The sequence below is a fragment of the Melanaphis sacchari genome, unplaced genomic scaffold (assembly GCF_002803265.2).
Source record: "Melanaphis sacchari strain LSU unplaced genomic scaffold, SCAv2.0 Contig45_pilon_pilon, whole genome shotgun sequence".
In the NCBI taxonomy this organism is placed as follows: domain Eukaryota; kingdom Metazoa; phylum Arthropoda; class Insecta; order Hemiptera; family Aphididae; genus Melanaphis; species Melanaphis sacchari.
The window spans coordinates 727,519-752,351 of record NW_020271303.1 but is presented as its reverse complement, the minus strand read 5'-3'; the positions used below and the strand labels follow the sequence as shown (position 1 = coordinate 752,351).

The window sequence follows — 24,833 nt, the reverse complement described above, 5'->3', positions numbered from 1 at the left end:
AATATGTCTATTTTTAATAAATGTTAGTATTATATTATTATAGTTAAAAATTATAAATACAGCAGTGTATAATTGTTATAATTTTGAGTAGTTAAGTATAATTATTAAGCCTTATTATTGATAATCTAACCTAACCTATACCTAGGTAGCTACTGGTCAAAGTGTTGCGTCTATAGAAATGTATATTGAAGGGCACCATGATGTAGAAAAGTTAACCGAGAAGATATTATAATATTATCTTTTATATATTTTTTTAGTTCTCAACATTCTATAATCGTATACCATTATTCAACTATGGCAATATCATTGTATTCACGCGATCAGTGGTCACACTGATTATTATTATTTTTTACTTGATACAGTTGAGATAGCATAACATGGCAATTTGAAACTCGCCAACGAGTGTAGTAACTAGTAAGCGCTACTCGTGAGTCGTAGATTGTAGTCGTCAGACGTTTTAGAGCTTGTATCAATTTTCAATAAAATATCCTTTTTCTACCGATTATTTTGATCGTTTTATCGATACCTAAATTTTTCAATTAATTTCTTCTTTTTTTTTTTTTGAAACCTGCTGTCAAAACTTTAGGTACTTCCTCTCATCACGAAACACGTGCACAATTTTAGTCATAGTACTGTGACTGTCATGAAATTATTATATTACTGGAACAATAATTATTGTCAGTAATGAATTCTGTAAAAAATACAACAAAAAGGTTTGCCAGTAGAAAGTTTTACGCATTGCCCGATGATTATGTTAAAGTGACGAAACCAATACAGAAATCTGCTGACCCGGTGAAACTCATGAAATATGTGGACGAAAATATCATTGGCAAGAATTCTACATTCTCTGGACCATACGGAAGAAGAAAAGGTAATTAGCTTAGTATAATAACATTAAATTTATATTTTAAATTGTTTATTGAGTATAATCAGCTTTCTAAATTATTAATGCATTATAAATGCAACTGAAAATTATTTTCTAATGTTCTTAATAATTCTCTAAAGTCCCTTATCTTTATCCTTTAAATTTTCATTTTTTTCTCATGATATATATTTTTTAAATATTAAAAATTAATTTACCTATATTAAATACTGGTATATTGCCATGTAAGTACATCAATATCTTTTTCATCAAAGTATTCATATTAAACAGATTGCAAACGTTGATTTTCTGTCTGTCTATTATATGTGCAACTTAAAATTATAGATGTGTTCTATTTCCAACATACAGATTGATACAATGAAGCAAAAATAATTTTGTAAATACAATTTGTTATCAAGTCTACTTGAGATCAACTTTCCAACATTTTTGATTTTATGCTCCAAAATTCTGAGTGTTATATTAAAAAAAGAGAAATCAAAAAATTGACATATTTCAATTTTTGGAGAAGTTGGGGAAAGTAAATAAATTTGAGAAAGTTGATTTTACAAAAATTTGACACTAAATTTAAATCTATTTTCAGAATCTTATCGTTTCATTGTATCAATCAGTAAATTAGAAATAAGACATGTTTATAATCCTATGTTGCATGTGTATTAGACAAAGATAGAAAATCACTGTTTCCAATCCCCTTAATTGTAATTTATTGGGCTCAACATAAGCCCATTAATTTTGTATTTTTGTTTGATATAAATCAATATTGTAAATGATACATCGTGTACATTATCTTTATTTTACTATATTTTTTTGGTTTGTTAATTTTATGTAGGTACCTAATACTCAAATTTGATATAAATAACGTTGAAAAGCAAAATTATATTTTTGTATTTTACTTAAATTAATTGAAATTCTATCATGTGGAAATTTTAATTATTCAAAGTAATAATCTATTTTAAATGTTATTGGTCAAAAATTACTTATTTTGGTTGATTAAAATATTTTTTTCATTTTTAATAACAACATATTTGGATAGAAAAATAGGTATGCAAAATTAAATAGATGATTGAAGAAAATATTTATTAATTAGGTAGATAGGTAACTAGAATAAAAAAATAAATGATAATTTTTATCGATAAGAGACTTAAAGATTCTCTTCATTAAGATAATAAAATATTGAGTACATCTTATCACATTTATTTATGTGTAAATGTTATTTAGTATTAATAATTTCTTTCTGATTTTAGAGAGAAATAACATCTAGGAATAGGTACTAAAAATTTAACTTTGCTAGAAATTAAGAAACTAAAGTTCACAAATTTGTATAAAAATGTACTATTTATTATTGGTTATACTGTTTTTGTTCATGCTAGATATTATTAATGTCTATTATTCACAATTAAAGTTTAAGAAGTGGATAGATATTTATTCTAATTTTGAAGTATTAATAAATTATTGGTTCATTTTATTGTAATTATAATATTTTATAATGTATAATTCATTTTAAATGAACAGGTTATCCTATATATATTTTATCTATTTATCTGTCGCTTTAAAGTTCAAATTTTGAATGTAGGTACATTCAATTTGAAAAAGCTGTAACCCTAAAAATTTAATGCTTAAGAATTTAAATGACTAATACCTATTGCTTTAAATTATTTTAAATTGAGACTTAAAAATTTACTTTTAATCATCCATCACACTTACTAGTTTCTTTGTAAATGCAAAATATAAATGCCTAGTAGCTTACTATTTGTCATACTATCATAACATTCATATTTTATAAGTTAGATTTAATGGCTACAATGAATTATAATTTTGTGTTTAAACTTAAGATAATTTTATTCATACAAAATTAAAACTGAATTAATTTATACGATTAAACCAATTAGTATTACCTGCAATAATTTTATTAGATTTTAATATTTACACTTTATAGTTTGTTGCGATTATGTTATATCTACATAGTCATTATCTTAACTGAAAATAATTAATATTTCCAAAAGTATAACATTTTTTAAAAATTTTCTTAAGATACCTACCTCTTTCCCGCAGCATGTATAGATGTTGTCTAGCATCAATTAACGAGCTAGTTTTAGTCGGTGTTATAATGCTATGCTGTTATACTGTTTGAATCTGAAGAGAAAATATGCTTTTCAAAAAAAAAAAAAAAAAATGTAATTTAGAAATTATCATATTTTGGAATTTGCACTGATCAAGGCAATGATGCAATTAATATTTTTATGTCCCTTAATAGGAATTTTTTTTTTGATAATATTAATTCTGTTCTATCAGATCTAGAGTCCTCTGGGATAAATTCATTGTAAAATAGTGCAGTAAAATTTAAAATTTAAAAAAAAATAGGATATAATATAGTAACAATATATTAAGATTGACAGATATATATAATGAATATAAATATTATGTTCATTATTATACAAATTAATTGTAATGAATCTCAAAGTATGTTGGATTATAAATTATATAATTATTATAAGTAGTTATGAGTTACTATCAATCAAGCAAAATAACAAATATTAATCAATTGTAAATAATTCAGTATAATATAAACAAATTTTATTTTTACTATTTATTTAAATGTTTACTTTCTTTACAATCATTTTAATTAATAACAAATAACAAGCGGTTTAATTGGCAGTAAATAGACACCCACTTATGAATTAAAGAGGTATACCAAGTTTTACAATTTATGATTCAGTCTTCAAATTTAAATAGAAACAGATAAAATATTTCTGAAATTGCTAATTTCCAACAAAAAAATATACCTATAGTAATTTGTGGCTTAGCTTCTATTCCCGACACTAAGAGGCCTCTTCATTGTGTGTTTTTGTGTCTATTTTTATTTTCTATATCCCCACTTATATCAGTTGTGTTTGTTAATTCTGATTATAATATAAAAATTATTTCTGGATTATTATATATTTAATATTTTTAAATACTTACTGAACAAATCAAGAACTATATTAGTAGGATAACAAATTACAATTATGGTGTTTTAATTTCAGTACCTAAAAATGTGTGATTAAAAAGTTTCATGTAACTCAAAATAACTTGAGAAATGTATAAATAATAATAATAATAAAAACCTAAACAAATATTATTAATGTCATGAAAAAAATTGTAGCTAGTTATTGGTTACCTAGTAATTTTTTTAAATTCTCTAGACCCTTTTAATAGACTTTAACCTAAGCAAATAAATAAATCAAAATGTTATGAAAAGTAGACCATAAGATTAAAATGGTTTTTATATAAATTAAAAGTATTAGTGATGTTTCAAAAAAATGTATTAAAAAATAAAAATTTAATAGACAAATATTAATTGTTAAATTGTCTATAGTTTTGCTGATAAGAACTAAATTTGTATATGTACAAACAATATTGTTTAAATTAATGTGAAAATACTTAAAAATATATAACTAGTCTATACTGAACAGTTTTTCATAAAAATGATGAATAATATTTTCTATTTGTAGAACGAAAAATTCTAAATTCTAATCATTTAAATTATATGTGACTTAAAAGTTATAGTTATAGACAATATTAAGAGCAGTATCCAAAATTCAACATTAACATCTAGTTTCTAATTTTTTAGTTGAAAGTTTTTAAGTTTTAGTGCCATATTGGTATTTACATTTATTTAATTATTTAATTAGAATTAAGTCAACATTGTATAGTTATATAAATCTAAAAATATTTATTTAAATTTACTTTTAAACCAATGGGTAGTAGATCACCTACCTACTTAGGTTTTTTTTTTTGTTATTAAAGTTTTATTTCTTAAAACCTGTTAACTGTATGAATTTATTTTATTGTAATTTAAATCATTGTCCTATCCAGTTTTCAAACTAGTTTTTTGTCAGTGTTTTTAAATTACAACTTATTTTGAACAATATTCTTATTTATTTGATTTAAAATAATAAGAATTTATTTGTTTCTAAATTGGTTTATATTATTTTTTAACAGATTTTCAAAATATCCGTTTTCTTAAAAAAAAATCTTGTTTTTAAATAAAATTAATTACCTATCATAAGTATAATAGTTTCATAATATATTACTTATAATTTTTAATTTGATGCTGTTATCAAACAAATTATAATTCAATGTATTAAAAATGTGGTAAAATGTGTTTTTAAAATTATATTGATATAAATAAAAATTAGTAAAATGATTTTATATAATTTAAATGTTGATTTAACTTTTTTGCTTATAAACAAATTTCTTACCTTATATTTTTGTATAAATATATAGAAAAATAAATTTTAGAATTTTTATTTTAAAAATAAATGCAATGAAAATAAAAGATTGGCATGGTGTTTATTAAAATTCCATTACGAATGAATTATATACTTACTAATTCATGGCTATATAAAAAAATTTCATATCGTTTTAAAACGGTAGATATTGGTAAAATTTAGTAATTTTTGAAATTGATATAAAATTAATTTTTCGATCTTAATATGCCTAATTAAAAGGTGAATACCTGATTTATAATTTACACATTTATCTTGTAATGTATTTCTTACTTTAAATATTTTACAGGTATTTTACATATTTGATTAGTTTATAAGTAAGTGTATTGTATAAAATATTATATTGTGGTATTAAATAAAAAGAAAAAAACAAATAATAATTCTTTTAATTGTAATTAATAATTTGTAGATATTAAAAACATATAAAATTAAAAGTTTATTGAGTTACTAATATAGTAATATGTTCATATTTAAAAATAAAGATAAGGTTTCGTTCATAAAATTTTTTCACTATTATGAATTAATAATTTATAAAAGTAACACTTTTAAACGTGTTTTATTATAATTTTTTCCAACTATAAATTCGCATTGTTTTTACGATTATGAACATTAAAATAAACGTTAAAATAAACAATTCATTTCCTGTTATTTGCTTATTGAGTATGCTGAATTATTTATTTTTGAATTTTGAAATATCTGTTTAACATACAGAGTAATATTTGTATTAAACAGATGTATCAATTCATATTAGAATTCATTTATGTATTTAATTTTAGAGATATTGTTTATTTACATTTTACAATACAATTCTCATACAAAGTGGCGTGCCCAGCGGGTAAGCCTAAGCCTACCCTATTTTTTAAATCATTAAGGCTTAAATAGTTATTTATCACTATTATTATTTTATGATTATATATTTTTTTTAAATATTTAATTTATATCAGTATAATTTTTTAAATTAATATTTTATTAAATGTTTTGAGTCTCGTATATCAAAATAAAAACAATACACTTTAATCTCAGTCCTACTTACACATATATAATGGTTTGCCGTGTTTTCCGTTCATTTTACCCTTAAGTAGATAAGAAAAAATGTTTATACCGTATACCATATATGAAGTATGTATAAAAACTAAATTTACCAATAGCTTGATAATATAATAAATATTGCAAGTATGTGTGGTTATTTGAATTATGTTATACAAAATATTAGTCATTGTATGGTTGTGGATGTTTAGTTATATTATAATATACAGGCTGATTATAAAAACCGTGTAAAAATATAGTAGTGATTTTTAAGAACCATATTATGATATTCTTTCTAATTATGCAACATAATATTGTATTCATTGTATTTCTAAGCAATTTTCTGATTAATCCGTGATGTACTATGCTGTTTATAGTGTTTATACTATTACTTTGAAACAAAATATTAGTAGGCAAGTGACTTTGTGTAAAAATTATAACTTACAATTATTTAATACTCATTGCGTATGCACCTGTTGTTCTATAAACTTAATCAAATATTTGTTTTGCTTTAACTGTTATAAGTAGTATAAAATGTGCGTTTTAAATCCGGTTTTAAATTTATGCGTTTATAAATATTTAAACTCATCGTTGTATAGCACGGATTTCTAGATTTGTGTATTATAAATTGGTAGCATAACACAGAACAATACATACCTAACTTCTATAATTTTTAAACCCTACTAATAACTAATGAGATGTACACAAAAAATGTTACCTATCAATAGAATTATTACAAACTTTTATCTATAATCAGGTAAAATATAATTATAATAGAGCTCGCAGTTTTAGCCACTGTTAATTACTTTACTATAGTTATAATATTTTTTTAGATAAATTTTGTATTAAAAAAAATCACATTGTTGTAATTTTAAGCATTTCTTGTTTACCTAAACTAAAAAAAAAAAAAAAGTACACAGTTATAAAGATGCTTGAAAATTCAATATGACTAGTATACGATTTATTTATGTTTTAGTTATTTTTAAAATTTCTATCAATAATATTAAATGAGGTGAATATAGTAGGCGAATGGGTATAGACCGAAAACACATAAGCACGATGACACATTGTCTAACTTAAACCCATATTCGTATAAAAAAAGTTAAGGTTGATAAAAATTGTTGTAGCACAAATATTAATAGATTTTTTTTTATTTTATCGGAAGATGCTTTTTTACTGCATTTTTATAAATATAAAGGTAGCTATAAAAATTAATACGAGAATTAATACTAATTTTTATAAATTTGTTTATTCAAATATAATATTGTCTGTTCCATTTTTATTTTGTTTTATTAATAAAATAACTATTATCACCTACTTAATACTTAATACATTTTAAATTTTAATATAATTTCGAAGAGAAATTTTACGAATCGAAAAATTATGACATTCAATAAATATTATTGGTAAAGTCACTGTATGCACTATATTATTTACATAATTATTAGAAACTCATCAGGATTTACATATTTTTATTTTGTAATCAATACATCATAAAAATATTCATTTAACTACGAGATTCGTTCATTTTATAGTAAAAACTTTTTAAGTTTAAATATTTTATATATTTGGTCATCTTATTCCTACTGAAAAAGTTCATTTTTAATTTCTGAGTTCTAGTCTAAGCACAATTTACAATATATAATTTATATCATGAAAAGAAATGTAAATCAATAAATAAAATATTAATAAAAAACAGAATAAATAAGTTTTTGTAGTCATTACTCATTAGTCATTCATTGATTATTAATATGGACATTTATATAGATTTTCTTTAATGATAGTTTCTAAAATACTATTTTTGTTTATTTAAATACCTATTTTAATTTTATTATTTTAGTAACGTCAGGTATAAGAATTTAATACTTGTTCATATATTATTCAGCCGTAATCATAGCGTGCCAAATGTTATTACAGTTAACATGGTTATTTTAAATAATCCGAGCATTGTTGTTCGTTTATACGTGTGAATTCATGCGTTCAGCGAACAACTGCATCTTTATCGAAGAAATTTATTTTTCTAGAACATAAAAATAGTATTATTGACAATTTTCGAACTATAAGAACGAAATTATGTATTGGTATAACGGTTTAAGCGTGGGATGATCATACGCAAGGTTTTACTAGATATTATAATACCTGACCTTTATTACAAATACGTGGGAAATTGTAGGATGTTATTCCATAGTAAATGGCATTTTACAGTTTTGTATAAAACGTATATACGACATACTAGCTACTAGACGCTACTACGCTTTAGCACTGTTTCTATAATTTAACTTTATTTTTATTAAATTATTATTTTTTTTAATAATGCGATAAGAAATATAATTATTATAAAATGTACACTTCTCTTTTTGTCAGTACAGATTTTTTTTTTAAATTCACAACTGTAATAACTGAAGTTTACAATTTTTCTATTTAATTAAATATGATTATATCTATATATATATATATTACTTTTAATTATCAAACCAATTACATAATACTGTGTTAAAAAATATGCTTATATAAATTTGTCAAAAATTAAGATATCCGACTATAATAATCAAATGAAAATGAACAAGATTTTTTAAAACCTATATAATAATAATCAAGATAATAAAATATGCCTTCATAAATATGTCAAAAATTAAGATTAAGTTTTATTTTTTATAATTAAACGATATTTGTTTGACAAATTTAAGTGTGAAAAAAAATAAATAATTTTACTATTTTGTTAGTCTCTAATGTAAATTTAATTTTGTTATAGTTGATTTTTTGATAAAGATAAACTAGGATTATAAATTTTTTGATGTCATATTATTTTAAAATTTAATTTAATAAATATCAAGTTAATTTGTTATAATTAATTTTAAATTAAAAAAAAACGGAACTGGCCAAAAAGAGAACTGTAAGTTTTGGTCGAAAAAGATTGGGGACACTTTGATAGGCAATATTAAGTATAAATACACAATATACTTGAATTAATTTAAATTTATGAATAAATGTGTTCGCAATTATAATTATTACATTCAAGAGTTATTTGTCAATAATAATAGATAAAAATAATTTAAAATCTAATTGCCTATAATAAATTTTACCAAATCAATTATTGCTCATATAATTTATGTCCATTTCTCATTTTTAAAATAAAAATAATAAAAATACATGGCTATATGTTTAGTTAAAAAATATTGTATTATAATATATTAAATATAAAACAACAATATTTGTGAATATAACATTTTAAATTTTAATATAGTATTAATTCTAATGAACTAACTATTGGTCTTTCAGTATTAATTTATAAACATATTAATATACGTATTATAAGTACTTAGCTCAAGGGCACAAGTCAAAAACCTTTAAAAAACGCTTTATTTATCATTTCAATATTTTTCCTGTAAAATATCTTTGAAATGGTTTACTTAGAATTGGCATATTACTTGTGTACTTTCATATTTTTGATATAAAGCATAAAATATATTTGTTTTAAACGTAGCATTTTAATTACAAATTATATTTATACCTCTTACTGTAGTTTAAACTTTGAATACTTTAATTTTACCTACCTATGCGTGGAGACATTTTTTGTTTAAACGTAAAGGTCGACTGTTGATTAATCTGTTTACTCTGTTTTTCCCAATCAAGGTTTATTGAGAAATATATATGCATAATATTATAGATAATAAGTAAAATTGCACTACGATAATAATTTATAGTCATTACATAGTAAACTATGGTATAGGACGTTGTTTAAACTCAGACACTCAGTTATTGGGTTATAGAATATATTATCAAGACAAGTGTCAATTCTAATTACTTAAAAAACAAGTTGAATTATGAGCATTTTATTATTTTTATATACCCTCGCCATTTAGTTGTTCAGATCAATATTTGATATATAATTTAGTACAATTTACTAGACATAATATTTATTATTAAGAAATACAATTTTCTTCTTAGTTATTATTTATTATATGTATATAATATTGATAAAATTAGCTTATCTCCCAGTTGAATTTTTTGCTATTTGTACCTACCTATATTTAGTATTCTAAAGTTTTTATCATAAAATTAAGCATATAAATGTACTTAATAAATTGAATAATGCTCTTCACCTAAGACTTAATTTTTTAGATTCCAGAGTATACTAAATAAAGAGCATAATATATTATTGGGTCATTGTTAATTATTATTACGTAATTATTTATATTTATTCGTATATTTTAGTTATTAATAAATAATAATAATATTCTCTGTATTGAAAGATGCCAGTTGAGCTTACAGCTATGTTTCAGTGTCTTGCAAGAAATAATTTTGAATAGGTACGTAATTAAAATGGGTATAATTGTTATAACTAAATACGGAATTCACTATTTAATTTTAATTTATCAACTATGAAAAAACAATGAAACTTAAATATTTTGTTCTAATCGAAATATATATTAAGTAGGTACTTTGGAACTATGTGTATGCATATTCATTTTATTGAATATATAATGAATTTAATGCTTTAATTTAGTTTATCGATAATCATAAAATTACATGTATACTTTATATTTTTTGTATTGTGTACTTGATTTGAATTTAATTATATTTCATCTAAAATATATTTATTTTAATATTTTAACCAAGCAAATATATCGATATCATACGACACATATAACTTAATTATTTTTAGTATAATTAACGTACGTATGCCTTACTAAAATTACATATCTATTAAATGTGTTTAGAATTCCAACTTTTTTAGTGATCAATTAAGTTTATTTTAGGTTGGTAACGTACAAAAAGAACTTACATTAAAAAACAATTAAAAAAAAAAAAAAAAAAAAAAATTGTGAGAAATATAAAACCTTGTATAAAACTGTATCATATATTGTAATTCAACAGTTTCTGCAAACAGAATAATTTTAATGGATTTTATCTTGTCGATGTCGATTATAAATTGATGTATTTACCTACAAAAATATGTTTTTTATAGTAGTATAGTTCTCATATATACTAGTAGGTAGTTAATAATATTATGTATTATATTATATAATTTATAATAGCAATGATCTGATATCAGATAGGTACTAATAAATTCAGTATGATATTTTTGATAATTATAAACTATACTTTCTTAGATTATTGAAATTTACTTTAGAGTTTAGACAGTTTAAAATTATTACAAGCAATCTATTTTTTAGTAATTATATTTAAAAATACATAAAAGTTTAAGTAGGTACCATAATAATTTAAATAATGTACTTCTAAATATTACATTTAATTATTTTTACACGGAAATCAATAATAACAAAAATGCTATTTTATTTTATATAACTTCTTTATGTCAAACTTTTAGAATTATATTAACATATCTATATCCTCTTATTTAAATGTGTATTATAATTTATAATTATTTATATTATATTATTTATCTAAAGCTGCATTAACCTTGATGAAAAAGAAGCTCCCAGCTATGACTTTTGAGAGGTCTAAATATTTAACCTATTTAGCCCAAAAAAAAAAAAAAATTAAATGTTACAATAATTATTTATTATTGGTTTTTTAACAGTTCAATTACTATGAGTTTTTTTAAAAATAATTTATAAATAGAAATCATGATATTATATTAATTTAATCTTAAAATTTTTTATATTTAAAAAAAAAATTCAATATTTGTATCATAGCTATTTAAAATATATTATAATATACACATTACACATACACACATGTTATTTAGATTAATTATATTTTTGGTTTCCAAATAGACTAAAATCTATGCATTTGTATACTACTATTTGTTATATATTTTCAGATTTATTTTATCTATAAAAAAATTATTTTAATAATGATTTCCGTTATAATTGTCTTACACATATTTTACTTATTTACTTTATTAAACATTTTTTTTAAATATTTGACACATGTATTTTTCAATTTATTATTATTTCGATTGATATAAATAGTTAATAGATACATATTCAATTTGGTTGGTATATCAGTCATATATTATTATGTATCCATTTATAATTGAACATAAAAACTTCTATTTTGTATTAACTAAATCTAATATAATATAATGTTATCACAGGTATATACGTATTATTTCAATATTTGTATAAATATTTATTTACAAAATCTCGATTTCGTATTTTTGTATAATTTTATATTAGATCATAATAACTTTAAGTGTATTAACTTTGTGAAGGTAGACATAAAGAATGGGTGTACTCGGGAATCTTCGAGAATTGCGCAGTTATAATACAACGTCCTCTGTAGATACGGCGGAGAAGACTAACTTTGGGTTTACGATAACATTGATATAAATCGACTGGAATGTTTTTCAAACATTCGTAGAAAAAATGGTGTTCTGAATTGCGTAGAATCTTATTTTCAGAAATGATTGTGCGTATGCGATTGTCAGTCTTAATAAGAAACATTGTAGAGAATGTCATATTATTTTATTTTTATTATCAGCCGACCGATTAGAATTATAAAAAAGATCGATGACCAATTTTAATTAATACGTAATTTATATCTATTAAAGTATAAATGGGGTATTAAGAAATCAATTAAACAATTTATCGAGTTATTATATGTTTAATGTACTCGTATATGTAATATAGGTACATATACGAATTTATAGGGCTTATTTATCACATGTCCTAAATATTTTAAAATAAAATCGTTTAGATTAATTTCACTTTAGTTTATATTTTTATTGACATAGAGGTATTAAAAAATAATATATATTTTCATTTTTACTAGATGTAGTATTATGTTATATCTACCGCACGTAAAATATTTTAAAGCTGTGATTTTTATTTTACATACATAATTTATTTTATTTTTAAATCAATTTACCAACGTATTTCATTAACATTTTAAGTACATAAATTCAACTAGGCTAGGATTGCTATTTAAGTTTTATAATAAGGCTAGTCATCTTTTTTATTTATACTACATATGTATAAGTTTACCTTTAAGGTAATTTTTCAAGGGTTTAATTCCTTTTTTGTTTTTCTTAATTAATACTTGTACTTCTCTTATCAAGTTATAATCAATGGATAACAAAATTGTATTCGTTATGCATAGTGATCTATTATGTATATTTAGTCAGCAAAAATTTCTATTTTTCATATGTATATAATATGTTTTATTGGAAAATAGTTTTTTACGCTAATAATACTCGTTAGATGTTTAATAATAGTTTAATTATCAATACAAATACTATTAATTAAAACCAATGGTACAACTAAATACTAATAATACGGTCCAGAAAAAACTACGACCATGGATGATGTACACTGTAATATAAACACATACCACAAATTACGCACATCATGGATGTTTATGATTACTGATTATAGTACAAAATAAAATCAATCATCTATTTATTATGTTGTTCTATATTATGAATTATGATATATCGTAAAATTGCAAATATGCTGTGTTAGATATAGTGTATTTAAAATATTAAAAATATTAAAAATATAGATAATTCGTAGCCTATTATCCTTATTTCAAATCTGTGACTCATTTAATTTCCTTTAGTGCATTTTGTGAGCACTAAGTTAAAAAAACGCTCCACAACAATCGATTAATTATATTTGTTTCACTAATAAATATTATTAATGTGTAAAAATATAATTCGTATATATATGTGTGTGTTAATATATATTATTGAATATGTATTTGTGTTAAGTAATTTAAAATTTAAACAACTATAATGGATTTAAATTGTATTTAATAAATAAACAGGAACTGTGTAAGAAACAGTCTCATTTAATTGTAAACATATTACTATAGGTAGTAAACACCTCACAAGAATTTATTGTCTTTCTCAAAAATTCCTATTTTGGTATGTCACACGATTTTTTAGAATTTTAGATTCTGGTGTCACGCTAGTCACCAGAAAATTTCAAAAAACATGTGACATATGAAAATAGGGGTTTTTTAAGACAACATTTTTTTTTTTTTTAAATCTATTTTTCATTAAAATAAATATATGATGACTTAGGTATCAATTAAGTAAATAAAACTATCGTAAACATCCGTAATTAATTATAAGTGTCTATTGTAATAAAATGTGTTATACAAACATTTCAATCGATATCACTTTGTAATTCGTATAATCACTAATGCGTCCTTGTATGTATGGAGCCATACATTATATTCAGATTTTTGGCCAAAGTGGCTGCATCCTCTTATGAGCGTTTCCGTTCTTGTCTTATGAACCATCAGAATTCATTTATTCTTGCACTTAATTTTGTAAACATTCCTGGGAACCCGCTAAAAAAACTTAAAAGGCGCTGGTGTCGTGAATTAAATTAATTAAACTGATAAAAAAAAAAAATTAAAATAAACTTATAATATTTGTACATGAAATAGACAAATAAGTTATCGCGTCTAAGTGTTACTGCTGGGTAGCTACTCTCTTCAAGATTTCAAAAAATATATATCATTTATTTTTGTTCACGCTCATATTGTAACTTTTAGTTACAGATTGTATTTTATCTAATTATTGTAAAAAAAAAAATACATATGGTGAAAAATATAAAAGGACAAAATTTTGCAGTGCATCAGATGCCTTACCCGTTAGGTTACGTACACGCCTATAGACTTATTCTGAATTTATTAATGTGGTTACTGTTACGAATTGGGCGTCAAGTGGATTATATACAGTATACATTGTACAAGAATCAGAAAAGGGTATTTAATTCATCAGTCTATTATAATAGGTATAATATTAATTTACAATAGGTCGCTCAATTATGCGTCGGTAGAAAGTATTCTTATAATTTGATGGGTGAAAAAAATATGAGTGAACATTTATTGTATACTATCAATAAAATACAGTAGTGTGAGAACCGCTAAATAAGCTGTAATAATAATGTATAATTTGTATTTACATCATTCCTTTTAGATTATGAGTGGAGCGAAGAATGAATTGATTTGATAATGATGTGTGTTTATTGTTGTTTTGTCTACCATCGGGCTTTGAAGCAAAAACATTTTTGTAGTACCTATACTTGAATTAATTGTTAATCTGCAAAAGTAGACAACGGAAATATTAATAATTGTTTTCAAAGATCAATTAAGTTTTCTTTTATGTAATTTAAATATAAATAATCGTATTGGTTATAAATAGTAATCATATTATAAAAATTAAGATTATTTTTATTATCTAAATATTTTATTTTAAAAATAAAGTTTTTTCTCTATATGAGCTTTTTATAGATATTTAAGAAGGTTTTATAATAAGTTTTTAGTTTATTTTTGAAATATTGTTGTTTCTTGATTATAAAATTAAAAAATTTAAGTTTCCTAGTATCGTCATAAGTTATTCTAATACGTACGTCGTAAAGCAGCTAAAAAATATCATAAATTTACCTTAATTTTTTTTTCATAAATAAGTAATTTTTTCTCAAAATACTATTTTATAGTTGTTTATTTGTAATTAAAACAAAAAAAAAAAAAAAAATATTAAATTATGTAAAGATTTGAATCTATATGCCATTGCGTAAATTATTATTTTCTATAGATGACGAAATGTTCTAAATGTACATTTTTAGCTATTTTCTCGTTTAATTATATATTAAGAACACCTGGGTATTCACATTTATAAAAAAAAATATCCTTAGAAATATATTATGCTGATCCATCTGCGGTCTTTTTCACTCGGAATCGCTATTTTGAATAATGCTTACAAAGTATTACATTTCGGAATAAAAAAATAATTGTAAAACTAATTAATTTACCTAATATATTTTTTTATTTACTATATTATGCTATTCGTATACACTATTAAGTACCGATGTTTGAATAAAGAATGTTAAACTTATTATAAAATTATATTAGATAGTAAACATAGGTAAACTAAGCTTCCATTTTACAATTGTGTATAAATACTTTCTGTTAAAACTAATTCATATTTATAATTTCCATAATTTTGTGCAAATGTACCCAATGCAAATGCTTCTATAATGGTTTACATTCTATTGAATTATGATGTGTCTTAAAAAGACGCTCTTCGTCTTAAATAATATGATATATATTTTATACTGTGAGTATATATTGTATCATGTTGTGCTTGTTTATTTGTTTATACAGTTGTGTACTGTGACTATGCAGCTTCTGGGAAATCATTGCAATTTATTGAAGACTACATACTCAAAGAAGTATTACCCGTCTACGGTAACACTCATACGACAACGAACGTCACTTCGTTGCAGTCTACTCTATACAGGTAAAAATATGTCCATTATAATAATTGACACCGAGTATCATGATATAGGTACCTGTTAGATTCCGTTAAATATAAATAATCCTTTTTAAATATTGTATTTCTGTAACGTATTGTATGTCTCAGTAAACAATTTGTTTGTGGATTGTATGACAATAGTATTTTTTAATTTCCCCATGAAAATCAATTTCCCAAGGATGTTTTTATTGAGCAAACAATTATTATTCAAGTTAAATTTAAAATTTAATCATTATATTTTCTCGTAGACATGAAGCCCGTGATATCGTTCGTAATGCTGTCCATGCTTCAGAAGACGATGCAGTTATATTCGTCGGGAGTGGATGTACCGGTGCCGTTCACAAGTTAATACACGCCATGGACTTCGCTTCTGATGAAATCAAACCAATAGTCCTTGTTGGTCCTTACGAACACCATTCAAATTTATTGCCTTGGAGAGAGATCGGCGCTACGGTAAATACTCGGAATCGCAGCTCGGTCTGGCGTATCTTTGTATATTGACGGAAGTAATAATATTATTTTTTTTATGCCGTAAATTGTTTCATTTCTACCGTATGTTATAATATACTCGTTGAATTTTAATACGATTTCGACGACCGTGAAAACACGTATTATCGTTGACTGTTAAGTATCGATAGTACTCGATGATATTATACAATACTAATAAGTCATCATTTTGTAAACGAAGATGTACATAGATCTATATGGCTATATGTAACATTGATAATAAGATATCTGATCTTGATCCTAAATTAAATAATCTGAGTAATTATTTTATCTTAAATCAAATTGGTAGCCGATTTATATTAAAGGAATATCTGTGAGTTATTATAGGTGTAGTATAAGTAGATAGTAGTTCATTTCGTCACAATAAACGCTATTTTATTATGAGGACATCTCCGGTATTTGGTAATGAAATATTTTATATGACCTTGGTCAAGAATAATTTTGTTTCTACTGTTCGTGCCTTGACGTTCGTGTATAAAACAACATGTTTTTTATTTTAATCGTTGTTCCAGCCATTGTCAAATAATAACGATTACGACTTGGCGCTATTTCAATCGTTTAAAATATGTATTATGATGCTTGATTGCATGCCAAAATGTCTGTTTTTCGATTGATTAAAGCCATCGTCGTGTTTCCTTCGAAAATTTCTTGTATTAGTATATTGTTATTTAAAAGTCGAAAAACAGTTAAATAGAATGAATAGCATAACAAAAACTTATAGTTTACAATTTAATATCATTACAACAGCCATGAAAATTCGCCTAACAAAAAAATGTACTTACTAATATTTTTTTATATTTTATAATAATTGTTTATAATTTACTTGATTCCTAAATTATACTAAAAAATCTATAAAAATTAACTTCCGATATTTTATTAACTACATCACAATCATAAAATTACATAATTATAGTAATGAGTAATTTAAAATTTAAAAATTATTTTTAAACTTAGGTCATACGCATAGCGGAAACTAAAGAAGGTTTTATTGACCTCGTTGATCTCGAAAATAAACTTCGATTGTATCAGTCAGTTAGTCCAGGAGCTCAAGTAGTTGGTTGTTTTTCTGCTGCCTCCAATATTACTGGAATACTAGCAGACGATATTGCTACCACGTTGATTTTACATCAATATGGTGCACTGGCATTTTGGGATTATGCATCTGCAGGTAATGATTCATTCATTGTAGCTTTGGCTTTTAAAAAAAAATTTAGGTATATTTATAGATTCTGAATGAAATGATGATGCTAACAATTTTAAGATCTAATGTGATAAATAATTATGATTTGTTTTTTTCAAATTTTTCCTAATAATTTATATAATTTTTACTGATCTTATACTATATTTATTAAAAAACCAGGCCAAAGACCATAATAAAATAATAATAGGTATAATGAAAATTAATAAAAATGCAGTATATATAATTATAATACTAATTGTTGGTATTGAATAATTTATCATACATTTTGAAAAAATTAACTGCAAAATTTACTTGTAATTACAAAAATTCTATACTACATAGATTTTATTTTGTAGAACACGCATGTGTATTAAATTTTGTATTGGTTTTTAAAAATTACTCAACTACCTATCTAAGTTATTTATTTTAAACAATGACTAAGCTTACAATAATAAATATGTCATTAGCATAAACATTATATTAAGTTAAAATTTATAACTAAACGTCTATGATGATAAGAAATCTTCAGAATTGTTATTCGTAAATATAATGATATTGTTTGTAAATTGTAGTAACCTTATACCATATCCTAACCATTAAATCTTATAGTATCTAATATATTATTGTTTGTTTAACACCTGCAAACTCAAATAGTGTTTGTTACTTTTTATGAATGTTTTTATATTTTTATTTTTTTATAGCTCCGTACGTGGTTTTGGATATGAACCCTTTGTTTCCGGCTAATGACCAAGCCGTCTATAAAGATGCTATATTTTTCTCTGGTCATAAATTTGTGGGCGGAATACAAACACCAGGTTTGAAAAACTGAATACATATATTCCTATAGTTGTTTAATAAAGAAATTTATGGACCGCACAGGTGTATTGGTGGCCAAAAAAAAACTGTTCAAAAACAAGGTGCCAAATGGCAGTGGTGGCGGTGCAGTTTTTTTTGTCTCAAGAAAAGATCATAGATACTTAAAAGTAATTATAGTTGAGTTAGGTTATGTTTGTATCATAGGTGGATATCTGGAGGAAAATTAGCCCTTCTTCCCAAATTGAATTGTATGTATATAGATCATGTAAATATTTTTTGAGTAGCAAGCCACTTTACTGCCACTTTTTAAAGATAAAATCAACCCCCCCCCCTCAGTAAAAAAATCGAATCAGTTGTCTACTTATGGTATGTATGCGTTTCTAAAATAGATGTATATCTATTCTAGGATACAGAATTGCGAGAAGAAGGTGGTACTGGGGCCATTGTGGAATCTGTACGCTTGGGTTTAGCATTACAGCTCAAACAAAATATCGGAGTACCATTTATTATGGGAAGAGAAGAAAAGATTACCAAGTAAATAATACTTTTAAAAATATGTTACTCATTACTATTTACTATTTTTGATAATTACCAATATTAAAATTAACTAGATGTAATAACTTTTTAATTAATGTTTTTTCTACAAATTGTCGTTTTATTATTTTTTATATTTTACCAGTCTTGTATGAATAATAATTGCTAAAGAGTTAACAATAAAACTTGTTCAAAAATGTATCATACATTTGTATATATAATACATGTATAGATAATTAATTAAATATATCAAGCTGTTAGAAAACCTAACAATCTTTTTCAATTTATAAAGTATATATTTTTTTAAGGTTTCAAGAATCTTCAATAATAAACTGCGTTGTATACGTTATTCACATATTTTAATAATATCATGCACTAAAAGTCACGTAGAAATATAGTCATTTAGTAATTTTACTTAAATCATACAGTATTTTGAATTATTTAATGTTTATTTTTTTTCAACACATCTTAGATTTTGAATAAATTTATTTTTTATTTTAATTAAGTTTATAAATGTGCATGTTTATAAAACATTAACACAATGTTATAAAAATCAATTGTATTCAAGGCAGATCTGTTATTTTTAGATATAAATATTTCAGTTTAAATAGCTTGTGATTTTAATAAAATTTAATCAATATTTTTATTTGAAAAGTGGAAAAATATACATTTCTTAATAATTTAGAGTATTAGAACTATTCTATTTATAAATATCATAAAATTATGTGTAATACCTAATAGGTGTGGTTATAGTTTGTTATTTTTGAAAAATGTATATTATTATTGTCATTGTGTATACTCTTATGACCTCTAAAAATAATATCATTTATATATTGGTAGTATTATTTGAAACGTTATAAGTTAATCATGATAAATGGCATGTGGTTAGAATAAGAATTAAATATTAGTATAAGTATATAAATAAAAAAACTTTTTAATTTATGTGCAAAATATTTTATTTACTATAAGCTTAAATATTATTAAAAATCGGTGATCTTGAATTAAGTATAGAAAATTAAATGTACTTATTTAACATCATTTTTATCAGCTATTATTCTTTTAATAATGAACATTGTATTTTTTTATTTTAGGACAGTATTATCTTTTCTACAAACCATGCCGGAAATAATAGTGTTAGGTAATTGCTCACAAACAGTGAGACGGCTGCCAATTTTTTCATTGTTGGTGCGGCATCCTCGTGGTGCTTTTTTGCATCATAACTTTGTATGCGCTATCCTCAATGACGTCTTTGGTGTACAGGCTCGTGGTGGTTGTGCTTGTGCTGGTCCTTATGCTCAAGATCTTTTAGGTATCAGCGACACTCTGGCCATTGAATATGAAAACATGTTACTAGAAGATGATCGTCTGGACAGACACCACCTACGTCGTCATGAAGAACATTCTCCATTTGAGATGCTCAGGCCTGGTTTTATCCGTATATCTTTGCCATTCTTTATGTCTGACAACGAAGTGTCTTATGTACTTGAAGCCTTGAAAATGGTGGCTACTGAGGGCTGGAAATTATTACCACAATATACATTGAACCCAGAGACAGGTGAATGGAAACATCACACAAACAATGTGTTCCGTGATCGTAAATGGTTAGGATCAATACGGTATACAGATGGTAAATTATCAGTGCCAGAACGTAAGATTTCTGTACAAAATACATGTCCTGCTGATTTTGCTGAATGCCTAAAGACAGCAAGGAACACATTCAACAAAGCTAGAAAAGTAATTCTTTGATTGTAATCGTCTTAGATTTTATTGATGGCAAACAATATTTTTATTAATAATTTCTTATTTTTTTTATTTTATATTTTTTTAGATGGCAAAACGTTTTCCACTGCCTGATCAGAGGAGTATGTTCACTGAAAGGGCTGAGCATTTACGTTGGTTCATGTTACCGAGCGAAGCCCAAGACTTATTGTTGGGACATTCATCCAGTCATATTAAACAACGTGTCCCATTTTCACCAACAGTCTACCATGGATCACCTCGAACTTCTGAATCGTCAAATGTTTCTACTCCAAATTCGTCTTTAGCTAGATACAATAGTCTATCTGCTTTAGACCATAGGTATTATTTTATTTATGTATTACTATAATGATCTTGTAAATTGATATTACCCATTTGAGATTAATCTTGCCTTATCGTATAAATTATTCATCAAATAGTTAAGATTATTAATGCTTAATCTATACTAAATAACCCAAAATAATTTCTATCTAGTAAGCAGTTATACAAATTATAGTCAACTTAAAATATATGATTATAACAAATACAGAAATTAAATAATATTTTATTTTATTTTTTTGTGTTTAAGGATTATTCATATTTACCATGAACAAAATAAATATTAAAAATTCAATACAATTTATTCATGTAAATAAAAATAAAAATAATAATTATAAAAAAAAAATATTGCATTTTTTTATCACATCATTTCATGATAGCTCAATCAATAACATTATTTATGTACTATATCTTATTTTATGTATATATGCTGTACAATTCTACTGTTAGATTTAATCATATTTGAAAATGTTCAGTTTTGCATTATTTGTTTTCATGAAAATTATAATTAACAAGTTTAATAAATGTAACACCAGCACATTTAATTATAAACTAAATAATTAAATTCTTAAAAACAAATTGCATTTCAAGCTTAGAAATATTTCAATCTCATTAATTTAATCTCTTTTTTTTTTTTTTTTAGTTTATCTGCTCGTGTAAGATCTTCAAGTGGTAGTTCAGATATGTTACTGCCTAATAAACATTTGAGTCCTGTTGGACTAGTTTCTCAAAGAGAAAGATGTTATAGCTTAGGTTCAAACCCTAATCAGTTTAGAAAGTTACGTGAACGACAGTGTTCTTGCAGTAGTCAAACTGAATTAAGTGATTCTGAATCGCGTGCATCTTGCAGTGATATACAACACGATGAAAGCATCCAAGCTTATGTACAAGAAATGACAAAAGAGTTTGTTACAGAAATCAAATCTGAACTACGTGAAGTTATAGCTACCGTTGACAATGCATTGTCAGAGAGCTCAGAAAGCTTAAATGTTATAGATAAACAAAATAATATTTCCAAAAATGTCAGCAAAATTATGCCTAGAAATAACTCTGTTCCAATAATAACTACCACACCTTGTCAAAATGGCCTTGAAGAACAAGTTATCACTCGTTTATCTGAATTTGCTTCAGAAATGAAATCAGAAATACATGACATGGTAAGCTCTGTATTGGCTTCTTCATCTTCTCTATCAGATGAAAATACAGACACTATAATGGAAAAAGAAACAGATTCAGAGAGTGACAAAGAAAACAATTTAAAACATCCAAATCTTAGCTCAACTGATAGTGGTATAAACATTAAGACAGAACCAACTGAAATTAATATGAAAAAATTTAAATCTGAATGTGTTGTGAAAATGAATTATGAAAAAAATGTTGATTTTGCTGTAGCTAGATGGTATTGTCCATCAAAGCCCATTTGGAAACCAACAATTGAAGTAAGTAGTTGAAAATTATAGAAATTCATGTACTCTATTATGTTATGTTAAATGTAATATAGAATACTAACTTTAAAATTATACTTTGAAATAAAAGGCTATTAGAGAATTCAAGATGATTCGAGATGGAGATCGTATAATGGTTTGTTTATCGGGTGGAAAAGATTCATTATCATTACTTCATACACTTCATCAGTATCAATATTATGCTTCATCAAAAGGTATACATTTCACATTGGGAGCTGCTACAGTTGATCCTGGTAGTGCAGCTTATAATCCTAAACCTCTTATACCATACTTAAAAGCATTAGGAGTTCATTATTTATATGAAGAACAAAGTAAGTAGTAAAATTACTGAATAAGTATATACTTAGTATATAAATTAAAATGTATATATTTGTTGATAGAGATTCTTGAACAAGCTGCGTCTACTGAGTGCCGTTCTATTTGTAGTTTTTGTAGTCGTATGAAACGTGGACGTTTGTACTCTGCTGCACGATCGAATGGCTATAATGTACTGGCCCTTGGTCAACATTTGGATGATCTGGCCGAGAGTTTTTTAATGTCCACATTTCATAATGGTCGATTGAGATCGATGAAAGCTCATTATGCAATTAATGAACGTGATCTACGTGTAATCAGACCATTTGTTTATGTTAGAGAAAAAATGTTGCGTCAATTTGCAGAATCTAAAAAACTACCTGTAATTTCAGAAAATTGTCCTGCTTGTTTTGAAGCTCCTAAGGTAAATGGTGTTAATAGTTAAATTCCTCTAAATAAAGGGAAAAAGTATTGTAATTTAAAAATAATTGGATAATGATTTTTTCTATTAAAGTTAATACAGTATTTATGTATTATATGGTTTTTGTTTTAATTTTAGGAACGTCATAGAACAAAACAATTACTCGCTCAACAAGAAATATTGTTTCCACACTTATTTGCATCATTACGCTCAGCTTTACGGCCCTTAATTAGTTTTAGGCAAACAGGTGAAGAAACCAAAACTTACCATCTCATGACTGGATTTGATGATTTTCAATGTGATAAAGATTCAGAAGAAGAACCATGATCATTTTGACTACCAAAAAATCTTCACATAGCCTAATTTACCATTTTTTTTATTATTATTATTATTATAATTTACAATAATTGAAGACATTTTAAATATTTTCCTTCATGTAAGTTTGTTATAATGATTATTTTTTGTTCTCTTATTTATTTATTTTTTCATTAAGTTTTATGATACTTTAGTTATAAAATAGGTATTGTTATTATTATTATTTTAACAAGAGATCTTGATAATATTTACTTACACCTAATTTATAGTTTTAATTGATTTAGACACACAAGTTATTTATTTATGGTACTTGTATGTTTTCAATTTAATGTAACAATTTAGTTATTACATTATCTAAATTTCATAGAACTACTTACTTTTAAAAATACATGGTAATTTTATTAACCTCTTGATTACATTCAACTGGTTTTAGATTAATACAAATAATTTCTTCAATTATTTACCAAAATGATAATTAACTTGACTTAACATATAATACATTTTATTAAATTACCATAAACTTTATTTATAGATTTTCGTCAACTTTAATTTTAGTTAAATTACAATACAATATTTGCTATTGTATTGGAATGTCTATAATTTTAATAAAAAAACTTAAATTTGATGTATACGATTCCAAACATTGTATTAATTAAAAAGTATAAAAATAATATTTTTTGTAAGAGTATTTTTGACTTTTGTTTAGTAAACAACCATTAGTTTAAGATCATATAATGTAATTTCAGTTTATGTTGTTTTGTTTATGTTTAAAACTATAAATTATATTTTTTTAATAATTATTAGGTACTATAA

General features: G+C 24.0%; 1 protein-coding gene across 1 annotated transcript; it reads left to right on the top strand.

Moving 5' to 3' along the window:
- Positions 1–392: 392 nt before the first annotated feature.
- Positions 393–24,133, top strand: LOC112598122. The gene is made up of 13 exons (XM_025344478.1): positions 393–871; positions 16,261–16,396; positions 16,660–16,864; positions 17,873–18,086; positions 18,800–18,913; positions 18,978–19,081; positions 19,321–19,448; positions 20,540–21,182; positions 21,277–21,527; positions 22,168–22,963; positions 23,061–23,301; positions 23,371–23,708; positions 23,844–24,133. The coding sequence occupies exons 1-13, from the start codon at positions 685–687 to the stop codon at positions 24,030–24,032; spliced, it is 3,546 nt and encodes a 1,181-aa protein (XP_025200263.1). The 5' UTR covers positions 393–684; the 3' UTR covers positions 24,033–24,133.
- The last annotated feature ends 700 nt before the right edge of the window (positions 24,134–24,833 follow it).

What these genes read in the sequence shown, in the direction of transcription:
- LOC112598122 (XM_025344478.1), top strand. Translation starts at nt 685, where the DNA reads ATGAATTCTGTAAAAAATACAACAAAAAGGTTTGCCAGTAGAAAGTTT. An exon ending in GGAGAGAGATCGGCGCTACG is followed by an intron (nt 16,865 to 17,872) that starts GTAAATACTCGG and finishes TTTTAAACTTAG; the next exon opens with GTCATACGCATAGCGGAAAC. An exon ending in TTGGGATTATGCATCTGCAG is followed by an intron (nt 18,087 to 18,799) that starts GTAATGATTCAT and finishes ATTTTTTTATAG; the next exon opens with CTCCGTACGTGGTTTTGGAT.